Source organism: Gekko japonicus, unplaced genomic scaffold (assembly GCF_001447785.1).
Source record: "Gekko japonicus isolate JY-2015 unplaced genomic scaffold, Gekko_japonicus_V1.1 scaffold2999, whole genome shotgun sequence".
Classification (NCBI taxonomy): domain Eukaryota; kingdom Metazoa; phylum Chordata; class Lepidosauria; order Squamata; family Gekkonidae; genus Gekko; species Gekko japonicus.
In genome coordinates this window covers 116,807-137,573 of record NW_015176538.1, presented here as the reverse complement: position 1 = coordinate 137,573, position 20,767 = coordinate 116,807, and the positions used below count along the sequence as shown (strand labels likewise).

The 20,767-nt window shown below is 47.2% G+C and overlaps 1 protein-coding gene across 1 annotated transcript in view; it reads left to right on the top strand.

Moving 5' to 3' along the window:
• Positions 1-17,888, top strand: part of ITSN2 (intersectin 2) — a gene marked incomplete at its 5' end in the record, with an annotated part of 77,032 nt that extends 59,144 nt beyond the window's left edge. The window contains 11 exon segments of the mRNA XM_015427449.1: positions 233-354; positions 2,473-2,579; positions 4,913-5,096; positions 6,799-6,897; positions 7,091-7,258; positions 9,323-9,535; positions 11,220-11,341; positions 14,104-14,186; positions 15,819-15,902; positions 15,993-16,166; positions 17,575-17,888. Of these exon segments, the coding sequence (XP_015282935.1) occupies positions 233-354; positions 2,473-2,579; positions 4,913-5,096; positions 6,799-6,897; positions 7,091-7,258; positions 9,323-9,535; positions 11,220-11,341; positions 14,104-14,186; positions 15,819-15,902; positions 15,993-16,166; positions 17,575-17,732 (1,514 nt within the window).
• Between the last annotated feature and the right edge of the window lie 2,879 nt (positions 17,889-20,767).

The following is a 20,767-nucleotide window of genomic DNA, read 5'->3' as shown; positions in this document are numbered from 1 at the left end:
GGAAATCCGCTCGCAGGACTTAGGATACAGCCCGATGGGGGTTTATGAAGCTCGTTGAATTGTAGAGAATTAAGCGACATCAGTTAGGAAGTATCTGTGTGGTCCGTTCCTTTCAAAGTCAGCTCTCTTCATATTCCCAAAAGGTGTCCCCCCCTGAGATATTGTCGATCTGACGTTTGCTACTGAAACTCATAATCCGACTAAAAACAGCTGGCCATGTTTCTTTCCATAGGGTGTGCTGATCTCCAAAGCCTTGACACGATGCAGCCGATGGAGCGGAAGAGGCAGGGTTACATACATGAGCTGATCCAGACGGAAGAGAAATACATGGATGATCTTCAGCTTGTGGTGGAGGTGAGATTCACTTGGATGGAAAGAAGAAAAAAATACCCATGTCTCCTAGTAGAACCTTCAGTGCCTTACTAGATGGCCGTAAAGATATGTCATTCAAATAAGAAAAAGAGTTTGGATTTATACCCCGCCCTTCACTACCCGAAGGAGTCTCAGAGTGGCTTACAATCACCTTTCCCTTCCCCTCCCCACAACAGACACCCTGTGAGGTCGGTGGGGCTGAGCGGGCTCTTTCGAGGACTGCCCTGGAGAGAACAGCTCTGAGAGAACTTGTGACTGACCCAAGGTCACACCAGCAGCTGCATGTGGAGGAGTGGGGAATCAAACCCGGTTCTCCCAGACTAGAGTCCGCGCTCCTAACCACTACACCAAACTGGCTCAAATAAGAAGATGGGAAGGCCTATAATTAATGAATCAATATTATTAATTAACCCAGGTGTGTGGCCCTTGTGGGGCTGTGAGCCCACGCTGCAAGGGGCCACGTTTGGCTCAGACCTGGCCAGCAGTGCAGACAAGGGCCGTCAACGCACACTGGGCCTCCTTCCACAGTGCGGCCAATCAGTGATGGTGTGGGAAGAAACAAAAGGTGAGCCAACACACCCGTAATGGGGTGCCCCCAGCGGATAGGCCTCTGCGGCACCAGCTGAGCTGCTGGGGCTCCACCTCCTCATGGCCTCCAGGGCAGCAGCCTGCAGGGAACTTCCCTGGTACATTAAATGGCTAGTCCACCCCCTGCACTAAGCTTCATCAGCAGTTGACACTGACAGCTCTCTGAAAATAAAGGCTAATGACATCGGAACATCATTTAGCCTTCACGGGGCAAGCAAAAGCCACAAGTCACGAGTAGACAAGAAGTGTCACAGCTCGTTGGAAGATGTTTGAGAGAGACTTTGACCACGAGAGCACGTCGATCAGGGCCCGCAGAGTGTGCTCAACCTTTCCAGTGGGCATTCAGCCTCCAACAAGAACGCCAAACTACTTATCTGAGATGATTCTTCCAAAGTATAGAAGGGTATTCACGCCTGAACGCCCCACCTCCAGCTGCGATGTCAGGAAGATTTTAATGGGGTTTCACACTCAGATCGACTCTGCAATTGTGGCAGCAGTAAAATTGGCTCTGTGGATCATATTTTGCTTGATTTATCCAAATTTTCAGCTCTAAGAGATGAAGCGATCTCCCCTTGTATTTAGTCAGGACTTCCTCTCTCCCGAAGCAAAATCATCCTGGTTACTTAGAGACCAAGACAAACAAATGACCCTGCGCGTGGCAAAATTTCTATCAGGGGTTGTCAAATCACCTGACTTTTGCGGTAAAAAGGTAAAGGTAAAGGTTCCCTTGCTCGAAAGCCAGTCAAATCCAACACTAGGGTTTCGAGGCTTATCTCCGTTTCAAAGCCAAAGAGCCAGCGCTGTCCGAAGACGTTTCCGTGGTCATGTGGCCGGCATGACTAAACACCAAGGCGCACGGAACGCTGTTTTGCGGTAGCAACCTTTAAATTCTTCCTTGTCTTCCTGTGGAACGAGGTTTATTGTGGGATGAGGGTTTGCTGTTTATGACTCCTGTTGTAAAAACAGCAAAGACAAATAAATACCAGAATGCAACCAACCCAGTGCTCAAGCCAGACAGACTTGTCACTGCATGTGCAGAGTGCCATCAAGTCACAGCTGACTTACGCTGACCTTGCAGGGCGGTCAGGGCAAGAGACTTCCTCGGTGGTCTCCCACCCAAGTACAAACCACAGCTGACCTTTGCTTAGCTTCCAAGGTATGACAACATCAGCCGGGCAGCCGGGTCACAGCCAAGTTGCAATTATTGCTTTGAAAATCCTAAAACATTTATTTAGAACGAGACCTTTGCTCTAGCACCGGCTGCTTTATAACTAACACGGCGGTCGTGCAGTTATTGGGATGGCATACTAGGATCTGGGGAATGCAGGCTCAAAACGCCACCTTGCTGTGTACATCGCTGGGTGACCTTGGAACTGTCACCCTCTCTTAGCCTAGTCTACCTTACAAGGTTGTTGTGAGGATAGCTTTGGAATGGATAATCGCATACACTGCCCTGAGCTCCTAGGGGGAAGTGGGGGGTCATTCACTCCTGCTTTCTCTGCGCGTTCGTAGGTTTTCCAGAAGCGAATGGCTGAAGCAGGCTGTCTCTCAGAAGCAGAAATGGGACTGATCTTTGTCAACTGGAAGGAGCTCATAGTGTCCAGTACAAAGTTGCTAAAGTAAGTAGCGTTAGCGTTTGGAGAGGGGGTTTTTTGTGTGTGTGTGATTTCTGGCATCAGTTGTAGCTTCCAGACACTCTTCAAGGGCAGCCCCATGTACAGCATGTTGCAGTAGTCTACTCTAGATGTTACCAGGCATGTTCCACTGTGGTCGGATCCTTTTGCCCAGGAAAGACTGAAGCTACGACTGGGGCTCCTGGGCACTGCTGCCACCTGCTTTTCTAGTAGGAGGCCCCGGGTCCAGCAGCACCCCCAAGCTACGAGCCTGTTCCTTTCGGGCAAGTGCAACGCCATCCAGAGCAGCAAGTCGTGGGTCAGTCATTCCTCCCACCAGTAACACCTCCATTTTGTCCAAGTCACGTTTTTCCAAGCCGGCTCCGATTTTTTTCTTTAAATCTTGTAACGGTAGGATGTGTAGGATACAAGGTAATCTGAGACCGGGGCACTTTCAGGTCCTGCCGCCAGATCTTCTCTACGTCAGGCTTGTAAGGATTGGTTTTAAATATCTCTACACTCTCCCGAGCATCTCAGAAGCCCAGGATGCCAAGCGCGTGCCTCAGCCACTCAGCCCAGGGCCCTCCAAGGAGCATTCGGAGAACTAGGGAAGCATCTCAGGTGTCTTTGAAACGCCCCCTTTTAAAAAGAACGAGTCCGCTTCCGAAGGCCCGGTTTTGAACAATGTGTTTCTGTTCGTGAAGCTTTTTATAGTATCATGAGATACAACTTAAAGGTAACATCCAGGGCTATTTTTGGGCAGGAACGCACAGGAACGGAGTTCCGGCTGGCTCCCAAGTTGGCCACGCCCAGCAGGAACTCATGAGCATAATAGGCCACACCCAACAGCAGAAACTCATTAGGATTGGCTACATTAGGGGTGTGTGGCCTAACATGCAAAGGAGTCCCTGCTACAAAAAAGGCCCTGGGTTTTGAGAATAAACAAGGTAAACAGAATAACAAGCAAAAGGTGGGTGTAGCTGGATTACCACACTTCTGGTAACATGGGGGTGCGGCCTAATGTGGTAATGAGCTGTGCTGTCAGGGGTGTGGACTAATATGCTGATGAGTTCCTGCTGTTGGGTGTGGCCTATTATGCTAATGAGTTCCTGCTGGGCTTTTTCTACAAAAAGAGCTCTGGAACATCAAATTAAGAGAATCAAAAGCCTGGCTTTTGAACATGGGGAATGGGAAGCAAACAATATTGTCCCTGAAGTTGGGGGGGGGAAACAACTGCCAGGGATGGGGGAGAAAGAAATCTTTTGCATTGAAGATGTTAAACCTGGCTGGGTAGAACATTCAGCTACAAACGGATACCTTTCACTCAGACAACGATCAGTCTTTCTTTTGAGTCTAGCTAGAGTGTCTGTAAAACTGTCGGATCCAAAAGCCAGTCTGAAAATCAGAGCAAACTCCTTGGGACACAGTTTCTCTCCTGAGGTTCGGTGGCCTCAAATTTCCAGATGGGTAGAGTTGCCAGGGCAGATCCTGGGAACCGGCAGGAGAATGGGGGGTGGGGGGAGTGTCCCAGGAGACAAATTAAAAAGAAAAATAAAGCCTCGTCTACTTACAGGACGTTCTGACTACAGAGTTCCTGGAAATTCCTAGAGCTACTCAGAAGTGAGCAATATAGCTCTAAGAATCACCAGGAGCTCTATGGTCAGAACTTCCTGTAATCAGATGAGGACTTAGTTTTCTTTTAATTTTTCTCCCCAGGACAATCCCCCCCCCCCAATTTGGCCCCAGTATCCTCTCAGATTAGGCGAGCATCAGCAGCAGAGGTCATTTCGGGGGGGAACGCAGTTCCCGCCCCCTGCTTCCGGCCGCCCCGCTTTCAGCCCTCATTCAGCCAGGAGGAGGCAGGAGAAGAGGGAGGGTAAGTTGCTTCTTCCCTGCCTCTCACCACCCCTGCCTGCCTGGGGCCAGGGAGGGCCTTCGCGGGGCTTCCTTGCACTCCCACCGGCCTTGCAGGTCCACCGCCGGGCCCGTCATGGGGCTCGGCAGTGGAGCTGCAAGGCCGGCGGCGGCGGACGGGACCATTGGGGGCGGGGTGTGTGGCCTTATGACACACTTCCGGTGATGTCAGGGGGTGTGGCATATGCTAATGAGTTATGCTAATGAGTTCCCTTAGCTCTTTTTCTACGAAATGACTCCTGATCAGCAGGCAAGGGCCACAATTACCTGGAGGCCAACCGCCATAAGCGGACAAACGGGAACCCTACAGAGGGGAAGTCTTCCATGTGGCATGCAGGAACGTGCAAGCCCTTGCTCCTCCCCCTTATTGCAGCTGGGAGGGGTCAAGTCAAGCTGCTCCCTCTTTTGCTTTCTCCTCCTTCCAGAGCGCTGCGTGTGCGTAAGAAGACAGGGGGCGAGAAGATGCCTGTGCAGATGATCGGCGACATCCTGGCTGCTGAACAGTCTCACATGCAGGCCTACATCCGGTTCTGCAGCTGCCAGCTCAATGGAGCAGCCCTCTTGCAGCATAAAACGGACGAAGAGTCAGACTTCAAAGATTTTTTGAAGGTAGGGAATCCAATAACCTCTTAAGTCAGCTAAGGTAGAATGTGCCATTGGCTCACAACTGACTCGTGGCAACCCCATGGAGTTCCACCTGATGGGGCTTTTAAGGCAAGTGATTCGGCAGAGGTGGTTCGGCAGTGCCCTTCTCTGCACAGCCTTCCTTGGCCGCCTCCCATCCAAGTACCGACCCTGCTTAGCTTCCGAGCTCTGACAAGATCAGGCTAGTCTGGGCTATTAGGGCTACCGATATCAGCCAGATTTCCTTTTTCTCTGTGGGACCAGTGCAGACAGACCACAGGCTCGGCATTAAATTTGGTTAACAGATCAGGAGCCAGTCTCAAAAACGTGCATTCTCTCGCCATAGTGAATGACCTGTGTTTTAATGAAACTCACTAGAGCAAATGAGATTGGTGGCTTCCAAGCTTTTTCAAGTGCCCTTTTTAGCTGCATTGTAGCCTTGGCCTGAACATCTTACTATCAGACTTTGACTTTACTAGTTCTTAGATGGTGGTTATATACTTTTCCTACTTACAGGAAGTTCTGACCACAGAGTTCCTGGCAATTCCTTGAGCTACTCAGAAGTGAGCAGTATAGCTCTAGGAATCACCAGGAAGTGTGGTCAGAACTTCCTGTAATTAGATGAAGTGACCAGTTTTGCATCGCTTTTATACTGCCACCACCCTCCCTCACTGGGGACTCAGTTTGGATCCCCTGGTGAGTTTGGGATGTCATGCAACTTGTGTATCTATGGTCAGGTGTCAGGGCTAACTTTCTTTGGTGAAGGATATATTTCTTATCTAGGTTTTATAAGAGGTGTTTTCATTCTTACAGGGGCTCCCAGGGCCTGTTGAATTGTTTCTTAGTGATTTGCATTAGCTGGACAGCTACCTTTGAGTCCAGTAGCAGCTTAGAACCAGTTTGGTGTAGTGGTTAGAAGCGCGGACTCGAATCTGGGAGAACCGGGTTTGAGTCCCCACCCCTCCCTATGCAGCTGCTGGTGTGACCTTGGGTCAGGCACAGGTTCTCTCAGAGCTGTTCTTTCATGAGCACTCTTCTCAAGAGCTCTTTCAGCCCCACCTACCTCACAGGGTGTCTGTTGTGGGGAGGGGAAGGGAAAGGGATTGTAAGCTGCTCTGAGACTCCTTCGGGTAGTGAAGGGCAGGGTATAAATCCAATCTCTCCTTCTCTTCTTTGAGACCAAAAAGATTTTTGGGGTGTAACCTTTCAAGACTCAATTCCCTTTATCAGATACCAGAGAACTTTGGCTCTCAAAAGCGTATACCCTGAAAATCCTGTGGGCCTCTACAGTGTTACTGGACTTTAATCTGACTCTTCTACTGCACACCAGCATGGCTACCCTGTGAAACTATCTTCATGGAAGGCACCACATTACCTGGCGTTCCTTGTGAATGCTTTTCTCCCCCCCATTGTGGGCCTCCTCGAGTGAATGTTGGTTGGTTTCAACTGCAGAACAAACGTTCAGGTTTTGTTTTTCCACAATGAAGTGGTCTTGGGTCTATTGCTCCATCTCGAGCCATAATCTTTATATGATAAAATAGGACGGCTGTGACTTTCCCTTTGCAAAAGATGGCCAGTTAAAATGGGTAAAGCTTTGCACGTTTAGAACGGCTCTGTAAATACAAATCAGTAGCACGAATCCTTAAATGGTTAATGAAGTCTGTCAATGTTCTGGTTTAACCTGCAGAAACTGGCTTCGGACCCGCGCTGCAAAGGAATGCCCCTGTCCAGCTTCCTGTTGAAACCCATGCAGAGGATTACCCGCTACCCTCTTCTCATAAAGAGTGTGAGTATCCACTTCTTTGCAGTCCAGAGTACCGGGTGCAATCCAGGAGCAGCTCCACGGGTAGCTCTGGGAGAGGATGAGCAGAGATGTTTGTACGAATGCGGAAAGCACAGTCCAGAAGTGGGTTTTCCTCTGACAGGCTGTGGCCCATTTTGTTACGTGAGCAATGACCCGTCATTCTTTTTCCAACCAGATCCTGGAGAATACCCCTGAAACTCACCCGGATTACACAAATCTGAAGCTGGCCCTTGAGCGTGCCGAGGAGCTGTGTTCCCAGGTCAATGAGGGAGTGCGTGAAAAAGAAAATTCAGACCGACTTGAGTGGATACAATCACATGTGCAGTGTGAAGGACTTGCCGAGGTAACCAGGGGTTGGACTGTTGCCACGGGTCCTGGAGAAACAAAGCGATATTACAGGGCTCCCCAACGTTTATTAGCCTGCCGGCACCTTTGGAATTTTGACACAACAACAACAAAATGGCTGTGGCAGGAGGGCGGAGCCAACCACAAAATGTTAGGAAACAAGGTCATGCATAACTCTCAACACAGTAACCTGTCAGCAAAATGGCTGTGGCAGGAGGGCAGAGACAACCACAAAATGTTAGGAAACAAGGATGCATAACTCTCAACACAGTAACCTGTCAACATTCAAGGCAGAAGCTCTGTTTAACAGGATGCCTTTTAGTCTGCACAGCCAATCAGCAGCCTGCTGGGTACAAGCCCCACTTAGCCCAGCCCACTTTCTAAAAACACTTGGCAGGCACCAGGAAAGGTGTCGGTGGGGACCCCTGTTATATTAAGTAAAACAAATCCCAAACTGGGGAGAGCGGGCTGGCTCTCTGTTGAACCATGTGACAGAGGAGTATGTCCTTTGCATTAGAAAACGGGCATGTTTTCCATCAAAGCCACCCTCTTCCGCCATTTTGTTCAGAACAGATGACGTGAACGGGTAGACTTCACTCATCCGCGTTTTCTCTCTTTCCCATTATTCTTCTTTCAGAGATCCAGGTTTTCAAAGAATGTGGCTTTTGTCAGCAAGTACTCAGAGAAAAGTGGTGTAGTCCGGTCTAAATCCATTGAAACCAGCAAGCTTAGACTGCAGTAACTCTAGTTTGGATTGCACTGTGAAAATAAGAACTGGTGCAAAGAGCAGGATTGATGGGGAGGGTCTACAGAATTGTAAGGATGAAAAAAGCACGAGAGGTGCCACAGCCCGGATATCACACAGCACGTTTAGCCCCTAGTGCTTCTGAGATTTCAGGAGATACTGCTTGTTTTTAAGTGGGTAACCTATCAGGGCTAGAAACCTGACGATAAAGAATGAAGCAGATATTCTCAAAATGTTAAGTTCCGTGTCACTCACCAGATTCAGCATTTGCTTAGCAGCTCTTCCCAACAGCCCTACCCAGGGGTCATTTGTGGCCGGAACACGCCGGAGCACTGCTCCGGCAGCCAAGGAGCAAACACAAATGACAGTGGCAGCAAGACCCGCCCCCAGCTCCCCACCCCCTGCAGGCCAGCTGGGGAAGGGAAGGGGAGGCTTTTGAAGATGCCTCCCCCCTTTTTGCTTCCCCTTCTGACATCACTTCCACTGATGTCAGGGGGCGTGGCATATGCTAATGAGCTATTATACTAATAGCCTATTAGACATGCTGATGAGCTCCTGCAGCTCTTTTTCTACTAAATGACCCCTGGCCCTACTAATTGTCTGCACAATGGCTATACATCCAGAATAGCCAGTGGGGTGGATACAACCATCTTCTTTCCAAAAGGCCCAAATACGGCTGCACCCATTTGCCCTTGTGGCGTCTGTGGCTCTCTAGCTGAGCCCAGCATAGAATTGCAGGTTTCCCCATTGCTCTGAAACAACCAGCTATATGTTAGCAGAGTTGCAGGAGGGATTGGTGCTGAGGCGAGAGGAACGATGGTCCATGGATCGGGAAGGGGCCATGGCTCAGTGGGAGAGCATCTGCTTAGCGTGCAGAAGGTCCTAGGTTCAATCCCTGGCACCTCCAGTTAAAGGATCCTGGTATTAGGGTATGTGCAAGGGTCTCCGCCTGAGACCCTGGTGAGCCGCTGCCAATTTGAGCAGACAGTACTGACCTCGATGGACCAAAGGTCTGATTCAGTATAAGGCTGCTTCCCATGTTCACTGTGGCAGCAGTGCAAGGGCATTGAAGCAGCTGGTGCCATTTTGCAGACTGAGGCATGACTAAGAGCAAGATGAAATGAGCAGGTGAAACAGGCAGAGGGGGACCTGCCTTATGCTGGAGGTTTGACCCAACCTGCCTGATGTTAGTGCAATAAGTATAGCATAGACCCACTGCCTCCAATTGAGGCTTGCAAGTTGGCTTTGGCTATCTGTCAAATCTGGTGCATGGTGGTGCAGTCACATCAGTTTGATTTTGTGCTCCTTTCCTCCCAGCAACTGATTTTTAACTCTCTAACCAACTGCCTGGGCCCGAGGAAGCTTCTGCACAGCGGCAAACTCTACAAGGTGAAGAGCAACAAGGAACTCTACGGCTTCCTCTTCAGCGATTTCCTCCTTCTCACCTACATGATCAAGCAGTTTGTCTCTACCGGGTCGGATAAGCTGTTCAGCCCCAAGTCGACGTCTCAGTTCAAAATGTACAAAACAGTGAGTGAATTAATAACACGCCTGGAGAAGCTGTGGTTTGGGAGACAGGAGGGGACAAGACTCTTTTCTTTCTCCATCAGCTACGCTTCCTCTTGCAACTGGATTGTTCTCCTCTCACGCTATTGATGATTTTTGCAGACTAGTGGCCCACAGCTCTTATTATGGACAAATCCTCTTCAGTTTGGTGTAGTGGTTAAGACCGCGGACTCTAATCTGGGAGAACCGGGTTTGATTCCCCACTCCTCCCCATGCAGCTGCTGGTGTGACCTTGGGTCAGTCACAAGTTCTCTCAGAGCTGTTCTCTCCAGGGCAGTCCTCGAGAGAGCTCTCTCTGCCCCACCTACCTCACAGGGTGTCTGTTGTGGGGAGAGGAAGGGAAAGGGATTGTCAGCCGCTTTGAGACTCCTTTGGGTACTGAAAAGTGGGATATAAATCCAGTCTCCTCCTCCTCCTTCCTCTAGTGTGTGATGAAAATCTTATGCATCTTAGCATTGGTTAGATGAACCTTTCCTCCTGGAAACAGCCAACTGCAGTTTCTTTTTTAAGAGATCAAATGGAGAGTCAGAGATTCTTGGTAGGCTACCAAATACAGATCACTTTCTGACAAAGGGAGCGTTGACTCTAGAAAGCTTATATCCTGAAAATCTTGTTGGCCTTAAGGTTCTACTAGACTTTGAATCGAGCTGTTCAGATAGAGATTCTTTTCAGAGGGTAGCTGTGTTGTTCTCCGGTAGAACTGCTAGATCCGAGTCCAATAGCACCTTAGGGGCCAACGAGATTTCCAGGGTATCAACTTTCGAGAGTCAAGGCTCCCTTCATCAGATACACGTCAGAATGGAGATCCCAGAGTCTTTTTATCCCAGTCAGAAGGTGGGGAGGATGTTGCAAAGAAGGACTTAGGGTGCAAGATACAAACAGACATTGGCAATCCTCGGTTTGTGCTGATGTAACTGATAGCCCTGCTAAGAACTGGGTCACACCCAGGGCTTTTTTTGTAGATTGGGTGCAAGATACAGACAGACACTGTCAATCCTCAGTTTGTGCTGATGTAATTGATAACCCTGCTAAGAATTGGGTCACACCCAGGGCTTTTTTTGTAGAAAAAGCCCAGCAGGAACTCATTAGCATAATAGGCCACACCCCTGACAGCACAGCTCATTAGCACATTAGGCCGCACCCACACGTTACCAGAAGTGTGGTCATCCAGCCACACCAACCTTTTGCTTCTTATTCTGTTAACCTTGTTTGTTGTCAAAACCCAGGGCTTTTTTGTAGCAGGAACTCCTTTGCATGTTAGGCCACACACCCCTAATGTAGCCAATCCTAATGGGTTCCTGCTGTTGGGTGTGGCCTATTATGCTAATGAGTTCCTGCTGGGTGTGGCCAACTCAGGAGCCAGCCAGAACTCCGTTCCTGTGCGTTCCTGCCCAAAAATAGCCCTGGCCTGTATGTTCCTCATTTGATACACTTGATTCCGTTGCACTGAGTGATTGGAAAGTCCTGTCTGTGTTGTTATCCCTTTGATAGCTCATTCCCACATGATGACAGTTCCACTTATTGCTGCAGGTTGTGCACGCATGCGTTAACTAGCCTGAAGAAGAGAGTATTAACTACCATTTTAGTTTTTTGTCAAAGTGGATTCCCCCACACACACACACTGAAGTTAATAACCTGTTTCTTCCAGCCCATTTTTCTTAATGAAGTCCTGGTGAAATTGCCAACCGACCCTTCAAGCGATGAGCCGGTTTTCCATATCTCCCATATCGACAGAGTGTACATCCTAAAAACAGACAATGTCAACGAGAGGTGAGCTCCGAGAGTACTAATCTGAAATTATGCATCAGGGGCTTGGGACTGTCACATGGAAAAATACTTACTGGCAGGGCTTTTTTGGTATAAAAAGCCCAGCAGGAACTCATTAGCATAATAGGCCACACCCAACAGCAGAAACTCATTGGCATATTAGGCCACACCCCCATGTTACCAGAAGTGTTATTGTCCAGCCACACCCACTTTTTGCTTCTTATTCTGTTTACTTTGTTGTCAAAAGACTGGGCTTTTTTGTAGCAGGAACGCCTTTGCATGTTAGGCCACACATACCCTAATGAAACCAATCCTAATGAGTTTCTGCTGTTGGGTGTGGCCTATTATGCTAATGAGTCCCTGCTGGGCGTGGCCAACTCAGGAGCCACCTGGAACTCCGTTCCTGTGCGTTCCTGCCCAGAAATAGCCCTGCTTACTGGAGGAATAAGACCGGATGAAGGTTCCTCAGGCTCCTAGGAAGGCCCCACCCACCCACCCACCCCGCTTCTGTTGTTTCGCAAAATGTGCCAAAGTGATTTGTCCAGCAGGGCTTGGTTGTAGAAGAAGCAAAGCTGCAGTATAATGGATCAACTCAGGAGATGACTTTTTTTTTGCCATCCAGTCGAGTTGACGTCTGGCAACCCCTCGTGGGGCTCAAAGGCAAGATACATTCAGAGGTGGCGTGCCGTCGCCGGCCTCTGTGTCACGGCTCCGCATCACAGCCTTCGCTTCCGAGATCTGATGAGATCAGGCTTGCCTGGGCTCTCCCGGTCAGGGCTGCTCAGGAGGTGATTGACAAGCTCATTCCTGCACTGATCGACCTGCTGCCTTAAACAGATAGGTTCACATGTCCTTTTCCCCATTCTACAATCCCATTATTTCTTTTTACCTTACTAGAAACTTTAGATTCCAAAGTTAAGATTCAGATGTCATCATGTCTTGCAACCCGCTTACTGATTGACTGGATATTTTTTTTTATCATACTTGCAATCCACCTTAGGTCCCACTGAGAAAGGCAGACTGCAATAATTCTCCCAGTTGGAACACTTTCCCTATGAGGAAAGGTTAAGGCGCTTAGGGCTCTTTAGCTTGGAGAAACGACGACTGAGGGGTGACATGATTGAGGTTTATAAGATTATGCATGGGAAAGAGCAGGTACTTCTTTCCCTTTCTGACAATACAAGAACTCGTGGGCACTCAATGAAATTGCTGAGCGGTCGGGTTAGAACAGATAAAAGGAAGTACTTCTTCACCCAAAGAGTGATTAACACTTGGAATTCACTGCCACAGGAAGTGGTGGTGGCTACAAGCATGGACGGCTTCAAAAGGGAATTAGATAAGCATATGGAGCAGAGGTCCATCAGTGGCTATTAGCCACAAGGTATAGATAGGGGCTCTGGGGCAAGTGATGCTCTGTCATCTTGGTGCTTGGGGGGGGGGGTGTCAACAGTGGGAGGGCTTCTAATGTCCTGGCCCCACTGGTGGACCTCCTGATGGCACTGGTATTTCTGGCCACTGTGTGATACAGAGTGTTGGACTGGATGGGCCTTTGGCCTGATCCAACATTGGCATCTCTTATGTTCTTATGTCGTAGCACAAGCTGGGCTGTAGGAGTGGCAAACAGCTCCGGTGTCTGTTGGCTTGATTCAGAGGGTGTCAGAGGATAGTACGGGGCCCCCTCTTTGTCGACTTCAGCGGTAGTGGACCAGTCTGGGTGGGCAGCATTAAGGAAGCAATTCAGCTGATGCCGATGAGGTTCTTAAAGGCCCTCAGAGAAACAGAATGAATAATTAGTTTCTGAGCTTTAGTATGCAGTCTGACATTTCTTAAGTTTCTATGGCAAAGGGTAACAGCGAAATTGTTTAACTCCAAAATACCATACCCGGTCTGCTACATACCATTTATATCATGGAAGAAGAAGGTGTCTTCGAGCCACAACTGACTAATGGTGATCCCATCCATGGGCATTCCAGGCAAAAGATGAGCAGAGGTGGTTTGCCATTGCCTTACTCTGACCCCGATCACACGCAGAAGTTGCCGCGGGGTACTCACGGATGCTGGGTGGGTTTTGCGGGCGCGCTCAAATGGGCACATCTGGCAAGCATCGCGCACCCGTAGCCAACCCGTCTCGTCCGGCCAAAGATCCGGAGTTAAAAGGTACCTGTGAAAATCCACTATCAAAAGCTTGCGACGGGCCACAGATGGACTTCCTCTGTCTGATCGCTCCAGCGCACTCCTCTTGCCGCGTTGAAGCGCGCCGGAAACAACCCCAGTCTGCCACCGCAGCATCGGATCAGGTAGTGGTGGATTAAATTGTGGCGGCACAAATAGCCCCTCCCCACCCCGTGTTATCTGGCCCGTGTGATCGGGGCCTCTGTATAGCAAACCCCCATCTTCTTGTCAGTCTCCCATCCAAGTACTAACCAGGGCTGGCCCTGCTTAGCTTCCAAGTTCTGACAATCTCAGGCTAAACTGGGCTACTCAGGCTGCTAATTTCTTTTGCATTGGGGGGGGGGGTTACAGAAGAAACCTTTACCTGGGGGCCGATAGATTCTTGGTAGCACTGACGAGGATTTTGTGTGTAATTCATGCTTAAAGAATGCTTGTTTGTTTGTTTTTTGATTTGGAGGCTGGGAAGAATTCCTGCCTGATTTAAGAACCTTCGAAGGATTTGTGGTTAGGTGTGAAACCCGGATGTCAGATTTACAGAACAGTATTTAAGTAAATGCAAACTTGTGGGTGGGTTGTTTCCTTTCCTTTTGCAGAACTGCCTGGGTCCAGAAGATTAAAGGAGCATCGGAACAGTACATTGAGACGGAAAAGAAAAAACACGAGAAAGCTTACCAAGGTGCCGAATGTTGTTTGGAATTTTAAGCAATGGGCTGAGGCACAAACACGGATGGATTCCAATGTGACTGGAAGGGCCTCAATCCCTCCATAGAAGTCCTTTGTGCCTGCATCAAAATATCCACATATTTTCTTCTTGGTATTTGTGGTTTCAGGCACCTTGCAACGTGGATGTTCATAACTTTTAAAAGTAGTCCTCAGTTTGATTGCAAGGGGATGTCTCTAACATTTAAAAGTAGTCCTCAGTTTGATTGCAAGTTGAAGTAGTAACCTACCACAGAACCATTTTTTAGACCTTTGTTATGTGACGAAACTTTTGATTGTGTTTTTAAATCTTCCTGGAGATACTGTTGCAGATCTGAAAATTACTGTTACTTTTTTTTTAAAAAAACCCCAACCTTCAAAGGGCATGTATAACACGATAGTGCTACATCAGAACTAATCAAGAAACTATACACCACCATCCTGGCTTAAACAGAGACTTGGATTTCCTTATTCACAATAATTTCTAATAGCTCAACAAGAGCCACTTTTTGAAATTTTTAATTGTCTCTTCTTCATAGGTTGTATCATACTATATGTCAATTAATTTTGTCATGCTTCAGACTACTGCTTCCTCAATTAGTTGCTGTTTATCCTACTTAATTACACTTATTGTTTATGTTTACTGTGAACGAGATTCTGGATCCTCAGCCTCTTTCATCTTGCATGATATGTAACAACCTAATACTTTCCAGTCTCTTACACAGAGAATCATACATGAAAGATTGGGGGGGGGGGGGCTGTATGTGTGTGTGTGTGTGTGAGCGCACACACCTGGAAGTCATGGTGACTGCTGGTGACTGACCCCTACTGGGGGCCCAAAGGATATTCAGGGAAGTGGCTGAATAAGGCCTGCCCCCGCCTCCCACCTCTGGTATTTCAAGGAGGTCTCCCATCTCAAGTACTTGCCGGAGACAACTCTGCTTAGCTTCTCAGATCTGATGAGATCAGGCTTATCTGGGCTATCCAGGTCAGGGCACACAAGAAAGATTGATGATGGGATTCACACCAAGTCTTTCTGCCCCCAACTCCCCCACCACCAATGCTCCTTCTAAGCTGTGGAGTCTTGTGAGCAAAAATTCTATTTTGTGAGCTGCTGGCATTAAAGTTGTGAGTGAGCAATTTGGCTACTGCATACGCTAGTTTGCTCTGGAGCCATCCCTTCCAGAGCGAAGACAAAAATGTGTGAGCCAGAGGCTAAAAAACTGTGAGCTAGCTCACGCTAACTCAGCTTAGAGGGAACACTGCCCACCACCACCCACCACCTTGGTAATTTTCCCTATAAAAATGTGGAATAGGATTTCATCTTCAAAGGATCTAAAGAAATAAGCTGTGAGTCACAAAAGCTCATGGCGGAATCAATGTTAGCCTTTAAGAGGGGCCCCAGATTTTTGCTTTATTTAAGCTGCCTTAAATGCGGGGACAGGTGCTGCATTAGAAAAATAATAAATCTTTTACACAAAGAGAGATGGAGGTCCCCATTGCTGAGTCAGCTCAAGGGCAAGGGAACAGAGATGGCGTGTGGTTTGCTAGATCAGCCTTCTTCTTGCACCCAAGTTGTTTGTTAGTTCTGACTTGATTTTTTTTCCAGCTCGTTCGCAGAAGAATTCAGGAATAGGCCGGTTGATGGTGCATGTGATTGAAGCGACAGAACTGAAAGCATGCAAACCTAACGGTAATAATTGAGAGGAGGGGTTTTGATATGCTTTCCCCGTATACTGTCATCCACACTGGATTAATGTGCTCTTCTCTGTTCTCTGTCAAGGGAAAAGCAACCCATATTGTGAAATCAGCTTGGGGTCTCAGAGCTTTACTACAAGGACCCTGCCAGACACTCTGAATCCCAAGTGGAACTTTAACTGTCAGTTCTTCATCAAGGATCTTTATCAAGATGTGCTGTGTATCACTGTGTTTGACCGGGATCAGTTCTCACCCGATGGTCAGTGCAACCTTTTCTCATCTGTTTCCCCTTTTTTTAAAAAAAAAAAAATTACAATGATCATTCTACTAATGTCAACCTTGACCTAAGTCGATGAATGAGAGTGGGAAGGGTGTGCTGAAAAGATCAGCATAATCTACCTATTCTGTCTGTCCACTCATGGAGAGGGCACTCAATGAAATTGCTGAGCGGTCGGGTTAGAACGGATAAGAGGAAGTGCTTCTTCACCCAAAGAGTGATTAACACATGGAATTCACTGCCACAGGAAGTGGTGGCGGCTACAAGCATGGACGGCTTCAAGAGGGAATTAAATAAGCATATGGACCAGAGGTCCATCACTGGCTATTAGCCACAAGGTATAGATAGGAACAGGAGCTGCGGTGGCTCAAGTGGTTAAGATGCTGAACTGCAGGCTGTGGAAGTTCGGTAGTTCAGCAGTTCGAGACCCGAGTTGCTGCATGACGGGGTGAGCTCCTGTCTCTAGTTCCAGCTCCTGCCAACCTAGCAGTTCGAAAGCAAGAAATTGCAAGTAGATAAATAGGTACCACTTCGGTGGGAAGGTAACAGCGTTCCGTGCGCCTTGGTGTTTAGTCATGCCGGCCACATGACCACGGAAACGTCTTCGATGCCGGCCACATGACCATGGAAACGTCTTCGGACAGCGCTGGCTCTTCGGCTTTGAAACGGAGATGAGCACCGCAACCCTAGAGTCGGATTTGACTGGCTTTCGAGCAGGGGAACCTTTACCTTTATAGATAGGAACTCTCAGTCTGGGGCAAGTCATGCTCTGTATTCTTGGTGCTTGGGTGGGGGCAGGGCGGGGGCAACAGTGGGAGGGCTTCTGGTGTCCTGGTCCCACTGCTGGACCTCCTGATGGCACCTGGTATTTTTGGCCACTGTGTGACAAAGCGTTGGCCTGGATGGGCCATTGGCCTGATCCAACATTTGGCTGGGAAGCAAATGTCCAGCACATGGTAGGGGCTCGGAAGCACACTGTCAGCCAGCGTAATTGGGCCAAAACAGGAATGCTGTGCCTGCTGTGGCCAGCCCACTTAGGCATCCTGGTTGGGGTATTCTGAACCATTTGAAGCTTTCAAACAGTCTTGAAGGGTCACTTCACATGGAGCATGTTGGTGGCCCATCCCGGATGGTTCCAAAGGATGTATGACTCTGGCCAGGGAAAGATCTGTGCACAAGAGTCCAAGATCAAAGTGTGGCATGTCCCAGAGCCCCGGAGGGGGCGGGAAGGAAAGTTTAAGTCCAAGAGCCACTTATGAGCTGGCTGTGCACATGTGAGCGAAAGCCGCATCTGGGCAGTCCCCAATAATGAGGTTTCATTTCACGGGAACCATGTTTCATTGTTTCCTCATTTACACACTTGACAATTTCACTCTGTTCTGTTCGACAGATTTTTTGGGTCGCACCGAAGTTCCAGTAGCCAAAATCAGAACGGAGCAGGAAAGCAAGGGACCAACAACTAAACATTTACTACTTCATGAGGTCCCAACGGGGGAAGTCTGGGTACGGTTTGATCTGCAGTTGTTTGACCAGACAACTCTCCTCTGAAGAGAGAGAAAAACATGCTGTTTTTGTAAACATAAAGGGACTAAGAAAGACAGGCAGAGCTTTCTGCATTACAGTGGAAAAACGTTTTACGAATCCTTCTTCGCCCCAGGGGGGTGTCTCCGGCTTCAGCCCTTGTGGCGGCATCGCTTTGGTTGGCCTCCGATGTAAATTATTTCTTTACCGATGTCCTTGGTGGTATATCTATGCAATGTAAAATGTACTGTATATATAAGATGCTGTAGTACAGTGCCTTTATCGATGTTGAAACTTTGAAATGTAGATGCCAAGGTTTCCAATTTCAGGGTTCTTTGAAGCATTAGTTAGGAATCTGGCATTTAAAAAAATGTTTAATGTGTTATACTTAGATTAATATATAGACTGAGGAATGGTTTATTTGGGGGCAAGAATCGTTCTGTCTCAAACCAAGAAAATTATATTCACAGGGCCCCAATCTCAGGATATAGATTATGGAGGAAGTACGTTGAAGCCTTAGCACTTGAGGAATCTTATACTTTTTAAAAGAATAATCAAGTTCAACTTGTTACTTGACTTAGTTCTGCATTGATAAGGAAATTACCATTTCTTTCTTATTCAGGTGGGCTAATCATTTTCTGCTGAGACAATGAGGTTACAAAAAGGAATTTACTAGAAATGCTGTTAGTTTTTTAATACTGTAACCCTAGGGATATTTTTTTGGCTATTGTATTACTATACATTATTTATGTAAAAATATTTGGGTGGTTTTGCAGAGAACCCACCCAATTGTGCACCTTGAAGACTTGTCACAGAGAAAGGCCCCAAACTAGAGAAATTAGTCACATTTTAAATCTCATTTGAGTCAGTGGGATTTCAGTGTAGCTAATCTTCTCTGGATTGCAGCCAGGATGTGCATATCTTGAGTAAATGTAAGCTTGTTAATATATAATTTTACAGAGATATACAGAGGCAGATTGGTTTTTTTTAAACTTATTTTATTGCACTGCTGAATGTGAAAGAATACAAGAACTTAAATTCAAGGGGGAAATGATCAAAGTGTAAATTATACTTTTTTAAAAATAGGAATTGATCATAGGCTTTTAAGGAATTGAACGAGCAGCAAGCCATATCTTTCACTTTAAAGCCAGAGAGCCCACAAGGGACCTCCCTGCTGAAAGAGCTCCAATGTAGCTGTGGTCCATTTCTGTGGGACTTGCTGAAGAAGCATTCCTAGGAAGTTGTGCTTGTTATTGGGAATGCTAAAAGGAGATGGGGGGGTCCCGTGTTTGACAGACATTAAACCAAGATGACTGCATCGTTAACTTGTCTCGTGGACAATTTACAAGCTGTTATGTAACTTCAAATGGTGGCTGAGTACATCCAGAACAGAACTGCAAAGCCAGTCTGAATATAACAGCTTTCCTTGTTTCTAATGCTCAATTAAAGAGCTTTCAGAGTGTATGTGTTCAGTTAATCAGAACGACATCCAGGGTTCTGTAAACGTGTGTGTTAACAACTGTTGCTAGATTGAAGGCAAAAAACTGTTTTACATTTAGCAGAGTTCGGTATCTGTGCAGAAACTCAGTACTCAGAAGATAACAAAACTAACACATTTTGATAACTAATGAACAACAGAATTGCTTATTCCTTTTTAAGTAATAAACATTTTAGTGATACTATTTTTCCCCCACAGAATATAATTCTTGTAGCTTTCCTAGACACAATGCAAGTCACCTGCAAGTGTTTTCTTGTGTGCAAAGAAAAAAGGTTCTCAGCAGGGACTTTGAGGAACAATTAAACGCTGTTAGCGTTGTCTGGTTACTCTCCTTGGTTGTAGCTGGCAATTTTTACAACAGGTGGAGGAAGGCAGAATTCATCAGCAGAGGAACAAGAGTGTAGATCTACATTGGGATCTTTATCCATTACTTCCCATAGCAGGCTGCTGGGGGAACAAAACTTATCAAACATGTTTCCCTCTGGGGAGGGAGGGGGACGGAAAGAGCCAGAGAGAGAGAGAAAGAGAAATGGGGTCCCGTGGCACTTTTAAGAAGACCAACAACATTTTATTCCGGGTATAAGCTTTTGTGTGCAAGCACACTTCAGAGAGGGAGGGGGGAGGGCACGAGCCAGTAAGTTCAACACCTCTGATTTAGTGCATTGTGAAAATTATAAACTCAGCCTAAACATCTTTAAGAACTTGACCATATACTGAATGATAAGTGCCATTTTAAATTTCTAATCTCAGACTCCGTAAGGGTGCTCTGTGTCTCAATTACATTCCTGCACTCTTTAGATGTTTAAAAATATATTATGCAAGTGTTAGTGACTTACAGATGGATCTACCATGACCCTTTCCTCTACAGTCCTCACTCACTTTAGAAGGGGGAAGAATAATGGAAGAAGAAAGCTGGGGGGGAGGGGGGTGTTAAAACCTTAGTATCACCCAAAATGCTAGCAGATTTTTGTGGGTTTCAGTCCATTAACTTTTTTTAAGACCACTTATGTGATTGAGAGTAGGGACTCCTACATGTATCACAACTCCATTGCTAATACGACATAGGCAACAACTGCTCGGTTAACAGGTCTTTAGAAATCAACTGAGTGACCATCGAGAGCATTTCCAGAGGGGACAAGTTCTGCATACACTGTGCAAATGTACTAGCTGCACAAGTAACTACTGAACCATCTGAAAGCTCGAGTTGCTGCAACAAAAACTACACCAAGGCTTAAATCTCCAAAGTAATTTTTTGCAGAGTATCCAATCCATGTGTTCCTTGGGTATTATGCAGCAGGAAGCAACACAGCCTTCTGATTCTCCCTATGTAAAACAATCTGGATTAACACCACCTGCTTAACTGCAGTATAGACTCCTGACCTGAGGGTATAAGATAGTGATGCAGGAGCACTCAGAAAGCCAATTTCTGGATCTTGTCCCATACTTTGTACTACCCTGTTCTGCTCGTATGTTGATTAGTAATACAAATGCTGAGGATGCATCTTTGTGGTTTTCAAAATATCCAGTGCAAGTATACCTTACGTTATCCTTGATGCTTTTGGTT